The 7,951-nt window shown below is 37.2% G+C and overlaps 1 protein-coding gene across 1 annotated transcript; it reads left to right on the top strand.

The window, feature by feature from the left end:
• Positions 1 to 7,012: 7,012 nt before the first annotated feature.
• LOC140340944 (olfactory receptor 4E2-like) lies at positions 7,013 to 7,951 on the top strand. Its single transcript, XM_072426408.1, has one exon. It carries the CDS (start codon positions 7,013 to 7,015, stop codon positions 7,949 to 7,951), a length of 939 nt encoding a protein of 312 aa, XP_072282509.1.

Here is a 7,951-nt window from a genome sequence, read left to right as displayed (position 1 = left end):
ACAAATCTTTTCTATTTATTGCAGAAATAATATTTCTTCAATTGTTTCATCTGTGGCAACTGTCATTTCTCCCCTTGTTTCCAAACCGTAGCAAAGGCAGGTTTTTCTGTTTAATACCATGGTGCATTTTCTAGGATATTCTGTTCTTTAGACATATGTCTATGCTCAAAAAGTGCAGAGTTGTCAATGTATAAATCCTGTTTGTTATTACCATTATTATTGTTATTATTATAATTATTATTATTATTATAAAAATCTCCAGAGCGGTTCATTTCTGTCTGGATTAATATGTCTAAAAGTGGTACATTGTTTTTCATGAAATTTTATTAGTATAAAATCAAAATTTTAAGTTGAAATAAATAAATAAATAAATAAATCAAATAGATTTAACCACCTGGCCGTTAAACCGACCTTGGTTCAGGGTTAAAACACTTGCAAAAAGTGTTAAACCCGAACTTTTCTCAGGTGGTTAAATGCATTAACTTACCTGGTCCCTGCTGTGATCATCTGTTCTGTTCCAGCGTCGATCTCTAAAAAAATACTTACCTTGTCCCCGCAGCTCCTCCGGACACGTCTGTCCTCTTCTGTCTTCTCCCGCGTGTGCAGTGACGATCTCCGGTGATGTCGCTGCATGCGTTGGTGCGGGAGGCGGGGCGGGAGATTCAAATCACCTTGCATTGAACTCAATACAAAAAAGCTGTATTGAGTCCAATACAAAGAAAAATTCTTATATAATTGTATTATATATATATTATATAAGCTACTATACAGTTACATCACATTATACACTATTTTTTTTTTTAAAGATTTTTTTTTTATGTTTTATAAAAAAAAAATTATTATTAAATTTATAAAATTTTGGACATATTTCGGTGAGTTATGCTTTAATTCGGTGAATTATAAGTAATTATTGAGTAATTCGGTGAGTTATAGCCTACAATATAAAATAAACTTCCATGCAAAAAAATTACCACTTTTTGCATGGAAGTATGGAAGTTTGGAAAGAATTAGAATACCCGGCGTTCTCGTACGCGTCCCTTGGCGATTTCTGATGATGTCCGTGCATGCTCCCGTCAATGGGGGTCATAGCGGGAAATTCAAATATTTTGTATTGGATTCAATACAAAGTCCTGTATCCAATCCAATACAAAATAATACAAATTATATTTATGTGGTTTTGTCTATAGGTATGTGACGTTGGACTGTTGGACACTAGGGAGGTGTTTTACCGAATTATTGCATTTTCAGTATTTTTGATTTATTTATGTATTTAATAAAGTAATTTTTTTTACATGATTGTGCGTTTCAAACATTTTTTATATTCATGATATCTACTAGAAACCTGTTCGGACATATTTCTGTAGGTTACAGGTCTACAATTTAAAAAAGAAATTTCATGAAAAACAGTGTACGGCTTTTGGTACAGAAATCTAGACATCAGTGTAACGCCCAGGTGGTTAAATAATAATAATATTAATAATAATAATATTTACCACTGGAAAATACTTCCCTCATCTCTTAGCTCTTCTAGGAATGGTTCTCTCCATTTCCTTTTACAATTTCTATTTATTAATAATGTAAATACATAATAAAGAAAAAATAATAATGTAATATTAATGTTAACCTGAAAGTAAAGGTAAGACTAAACCTACTACAGGCAGTCCTAGGGTTAAGGACATCTGACAGACGACTCCTAGATACAGGGCTTCCCTGCTCCCTTGTGTGCAGGACAGAGGCTTGGAGGGGGGAGGGGGTTTGCATGACTTTCAGAGGAGAATGCTGAGAGTGTGGGTGATCTTAGGGGGGTGAGCTCTTTTGCAACATCTTGTAACTCTTTATTACCAAGACAAATTCTGTAGTTGTTTATTTTTCACATCTTGCTCCAGTTAATGTGAATGTTAATGAATGTCTAGGCTCCATAAAGTTTTTTTTTTTTTGCATTGTTTGTCATTAACTCACAGTGAGGATTTTATACAGTAACTGACACCACGCTGCCTAATAATATGTTGAGACAAACATCTGTCCTAAATTGGTTTAGTAAAATAATATACCTGTTCGCACTTACATACAAAGTTAACTTAAGAACAATCCTACAGTCCCTATCTCGTATATAACCCGGGGACTACCTGTATTTATAAATTATGAACAGGCAGGTTCTTTTTTTCCAGAAGGTGCAGACAATGCCTCTTCTGCCATGAAACAAACTTACCTGCCTGTTGGCAATCTTTTCTTTAAAGTACAAATGCAGCTCGAGAAAATGAAATCATTCTGGCCTGGAAAATCCTCATGGCCATAGATCCCGAATCCAGAAGAGGACTAGGTAGTAATGTCAATGCTGGTGCAGGAGAAAGGAAAGGTACGTTTACTTAATAAATGTGAACAGGTAGGTACATTTGTTTTAATGTGGAAGGGGCATTGCCTGTTGCTTCTGTAATAAAGAACCTGCTTGCTTACAATTTCTTTTCACTTTTAGGTTTAGTTCTGCTTTAACTTATCTCTCTGAACACAAAACTCTTTATCAACAGAAAAATGCTTTGGGTGGAAGTATTCTGTAAAATAAAAGACTGCCACTGGTTGATAAAAACAAACAGTATCAAGATGTTGTAGTTCCAATTATATCATTAGATTGTGAGCCCCTTTGAGGGACAGTTAGTAATATGACAATAGACTTTGTACAGCACTGCGTAATATGTCGGCGCTATATAAATATTTGATAATAATACTATCTATCACCTCTGCAGTCATGGTGGTGGGCTAAAATGTAATGCCCCTTTTAAAGGGTCTGTATCTGACCATGCCACTACCAACTTCCTCTGCCACATTGTACAGCAGCACAACCCAGAGAAAGGAAAATGATTGCGGCCATGTAAACTCCTGAATGTCTTTGATTGTCTGTATCTGCCTATATAGACCCGCTTCCTGGTGCACAGGATGGCTGGGAGTCAGGGCCGAGTTCCAGGGAGAGGATGGCGTGTTTCACGAACTAAACCGAAAATGAAAAAATTACACTTTTAACCTTTAATCCTGTAGGTCCCTCGATGTCGTTGGTCCTTCCTGCAATCCGGTCCCCCGTCTTCATGGAATTCCTCTTCGTCCCGGTACACTGCCATCCTTATCCTTCACTTCCTTCTTCTTCATCGGTCTTCTTGGCAGGTCACCCCATCTTGCACTGTGCAGGTGCGAGATCTGGTGACGTAAAGGGGAAAAAAAAAGAGATCCGATCTCACTGTGCTTACGTGAGATCGGCATCTTTTTCCCTTAATAGAAAAAATGCCCCTTCTGCCCATGTCCGAGATTAGGGCATGTGCAGAAGGAGCACCCAGAGCCTCCTGTGATGTGTGATATAGGTATCCCGGGAGGCTCTGCCTAGGCGATCAAGACTAAAAGAAGAGGTGCTGCACCCATTTTTTTTTTTAAAAAGGATGTCGCACTAAATAAAATTAAAAATGAACAACATTTTTCCTTTACATATAAAGGTTGTCTATCCTTTTATGTAAAGTGAGAATGTTGAGTTCAGGTACACTTTAAGAAAAACAGCAGGGTGCCATAGCAAAAAGGCAGAACAGGAGATGAGGTTCCAGAGAGCCCAGGTAGGAGCGTGTTTAAGTGTACAGCATGTATTAGTGTATGTGTTATAGTTTGTGTGTGCAGTCGTGTAACTATCATTGTGGGGGCAACAGGGCAGCCCAGAGACTTGGGGGTCAGAAGGACCATTGGTTTCAGCAGCATCAGCAATTTGGATTTCTATCCTAACTCTTCAATCCAGTTGAGCTGGAGCACACACAGTTCAGATCCACCCATGCGCAGATCCACCCCATTTCTCTCCATGTTCACTGCTGCCTCCTCATTGTACCACCTATGTTGCCCCCAATATATCTCATCTCAGTGTGTATTGCCTCATTTACAGACATCCTATAGTTAGGTGGGACTGAGCCATGGGACCACTGCAAAGCACAGTGGAATCTTCTTAGAACAAAATCAGTCTACATGTCTCATTCCATCACAAATCCCCCAAAACGAAGGGTGCTATTCCTCCTTTGGTAGAGTGGCCACAAAAAATCATTCTTGAGCTAATTGTACATCCCAAACCCCTGTTTATAGGCAAGATACAGCCCAAGGATATAAAGCCATTTATTCCAAACGTCATGCAGTTTGTTGGCCCACATTAGCACAGTGCATGGAAACTGTGGCCTGAGAACCAATGAGAAAGTAGAGATTTATTCTTTGAATTTCTAGCTGAAGGGGTAATATTATTATTAATATTAAACAGGATTTATATAGCGCCAACATATTATGCAGCACTGTACAATAAACAGGGGTTGCAAATGACAGACAAATACAGACAGTAATACAGGAAGAGAGGACCCTGCCCCGAAGAGCTTACAATCCAGTAGGTATAAAGGAATGGTTTGGACATCTCCCCTAAATTGAATATCTCCTGTAAGTAATCTGTTTCATTATTCTATTGCTTATTTTTACAGTAGGCTTCAGTGTCTACATGCAGCTTCAATGCTTCTCCCAAGAGGACCCCCTACACTTCTTGGTCCCCCATGCCCTAAATTTTATATTTGCAAGTCTCCACAACAATACAAAGAGAATACAGAATTAGTCCATGCTGCCTTGCACTTACAGTATTGCCCCATAATTTCATGCTAAAAGACACTAGACATCATTCAGTACCTCTTGTGGCAATAAAAAGGTACTGCAGGAGCCAGTGCCAGAAACAAGTGAGTATTGCAGCTTTTTTGCTTTTCATCGCTTTTGTGATAAACATTTATGTTAAAACTTTACAATGCAGTAACAATGTTTTTTTTTTAATGCGATCAGCCTCTTGTATCATCACATCACACCTGCATATTAATTTCATGTATTGTGAAAAAAAAATAGAAACACTTGGGATCCACCTGTACAGTGGAAAAATAATTGTGGTACTTTGGGGACTTGATGAAAATGACCATGGATCCGCAATGAAAGACTCGTCTGTGAAATAACACTGTAGGGAACATCTCCCAAGCTGAAAGCCTTTTATGAAAAAGCAATAAATGGTGAAAAGATCAAGAGAATCTGCCTCTTCAGCAGCGAACTGCCTACCCAGATATCTCAATTCTGTTATTTCCAGGACCATAAGAAAGTAATTTCATAATCCTACATCTCTTCAACATGAGCTGAGACTTTTTTTTATCCATATATAATTTTAATACACATTTTCAATTCTAACATTGGGGTAATAAAAAGTTATTTTACAAACAATTCTAACAAAGTTTTAGTGAAATATATTTTCAAGCTCAGTAACGTGTTATGCTTATATTATTATATATTAACAATATATGATTATTAGTATTTATTATATATGTGGTTTTTACTATTGTAGTAATATTCTATTACAAACGACAAAGGCCATAATAAAAGGACCATTTAAATATTTAGTTTGTCAGCAATGGCAAATATTTAATATGTAAAGTAGAAATCTAATATTTTTATGTTAATGTAATTTCAAAAGTGATTTTATTCTTTTAAATCTGCAGCTTACAATAAAAAAAATAATAAAAACAGGTGATCCTACCATGTAGGTCTTTTGTCAAGTGCTACCTTTTTCAATCTGAAATCTGTTTCCCAAATATGTTCCTGTGCTGTCACTGGGTTGCATGGGCTCCTAATGGAGATTGTCCTTACCATTAGCAAACTCTTCCTAAGAAATGCTATGCAGCCATTGCTGAAATACATGGAGACAAATGGCTGTAAATAAGATCTGCCGAATTCGTATTCGTATTCGTATTCATATTTATGCACAATATATAATACACAGTGCTTTAGCAAACTGAATGTCACCCAGTTATGGTTTAGGTCTGCTTCAATGCTGAATGCCAGGGAACATTAAAAATTACACTTACAGCGGGACTTCTCCGCAAGGGTTAAATGGTTGTCTATAATACTAGTAAAAAAGAACACTTTTACCTACCTCATCTCTCACTCCCACAAGCTTTTTCTTGTGTCTGGGCCCTTCTAATCAGCTTCTCTAAGATGCCCTGTCCATCGGTCGCTGGGTCTGACATCATGTATATTAAAGGATCAGCAGTACTGCATTGTAAGTAAAGACACCCTCCCACAACTGGGTGTGTTGGAGGTAAGAGGAGAGCGCCGGCTGCTGGAGGGCAAGGCATAGGGTAAGTAGAATTGTTTATTACTGGTTCCCCAGGTAAAAACAAGAATTTAACCCCTGCAATGTGTAGAATATTCACTGCAAGTGTCATTTTTTTCATCTTTCCAGCTTAAACAGAAAACCTTACACTTTACAAATCTGTGGCTACAATTGGAACTGTGCTTCTTAACATATACATTCCTTGGATTTAGCCCTTCACAGTGCCACTAGCAATTCTCATCCTATGCTTTTCAATAAATACATTAATTACATGAATAATAGGAATTATTGTTATGAATAATATGAATTTATGATTTTTTTATCTATTATTTTGGTAATTATCTATGTTTCTTATAAACATGTTTAAATGCTATGGTAGACTGACCCACTACTTCTGCTGAACATCTGTTCCAATCATCAACTACTCAGTCAGTAAATTCATACTCTTTAAGTAAATTGTGAACTTTTCTCCTAGATTGAAGTTGTGACCCGGCGTTTTTGATCTTACAGTACCTGTACACTAAAAATACTGGCCTCCTGAGCCTTAATAACTGTAATTAAAAAAAAAAAATAACCCCCCTCCTCCTTCCCTTATTTTCTGAATGCTGTACATATTGAATTCCTGCGGTCTCCCCTGATATTTATTGTCTGAGCCTGTCCCTAAAATAATTCTTACTATATTATTAGTATCTGTTTGTGAGTTACAGTATTCTGAATGAGACCTAACCAGGATCTCATTACTTCTGCTAGGGATCTGTCTAGAGATTCATCACGATATCACTTATTTTTGTTTTTTATCTATATGATTATTATAATTTACTATTTTATAATTATCAATATTTTATTTCTAGAAATAAATAAATGAGAAAGAAAATGAATTTCACCAACCAACATAAAGTATTAGAGTTCACTCTCCTGGGATTGGCTAATTTCCCGAAGCTCAGCATAGTTCTTTTTCTTCTCCTTCTTATTATCTACGTTCTCATCTTCCTTGGGAACCTGTTGATCATAGTGACAGTCCATTTTGAGGCCCGTCTCCATTCAGCCATGTATTATTTTCTAAGCAGGTTATCTCTTGTAGACTTATGCTATGCCACAGTGACCGTCCCCAAAATTCTAGCTGACTTTCTTTCCAAAACCAATACAATTTCCTCCAATTCCTGCATCACCCAGCTGTTCTTTCTGCACTTCTTTGCAGGAACAGAATGCATACTTCTAACAGTCATGGCCTATGACCGGTACGTTGCCATCTGCCACCCCTTACGCTATTCCAGTATTATGAATAAGACTGTCTGTCGTTGGCTTGAGTTTGTTTGTTGGGCTATCAGTTTTTTCCATTCCATTATTCAGATCATCATGACCTGTCAACTGAAGTTTTGTGGACCAAACCAAATTGACCATTTCTTCTGTGACATCCACCCTTTGTCTGTTCTGGCCTGCTCAGATATTTCCATCATTGAGATAGTATTTGTTGCCAACAGTGGTCTGATTTCTGTGCTGTGCTTCCTTGTTCTACTTATGTCCTATATGGGCATCATCAACACCATACTTAAAGCTCGCTCTGACAAGGGCCTAGGAAAAGCGTTTTCAACTTGTGCTTCACACCTCATTGTTGTCACTCTTTTCTTTGGGCCTTGTGTCTTCATATATTTGAGACCCTCAGTATCATATGCAGTAGATAAAATGGTGTCTATATTCTATACGGTTGTAACACCCCTACTGAACCCAATTATTTACACCTTAAGAAATAAAGAGGTAAAGACTGCCATCAAATCATGTTTAGGCAAGAAATTACTACGAAGAGAAGATTAA

This window comes from Pyxicephalus adspersus, chromosome 11 (assembly GCF_032062135.1).
Source record: "Pyxicephalus adspersus chromosome 11, UCB_Pads_2.0, whole genome shotgun sequence".
Taxonomy (NCBI): Eukaryota; Metazoa; Chordata; class Amphibia; order Anura; family Pyxicephalidae; genus Pyxicephalus; species Pyxicephalus adspersus.
The sequence above is the reverse complement of the archived record's forward strand: the minus strand, read 5'-3'. Positions and strand labels throughout refer to the sequence as shown.

Coding starts and splice junctions, on each gene's coding strand:
- LOC140340944 (XM_072426408.1), top strand. CDS start 7,013: ATGAATTTCACCAACCAACATAAAGTATTAGAGTTCACTCTCCTGGGA.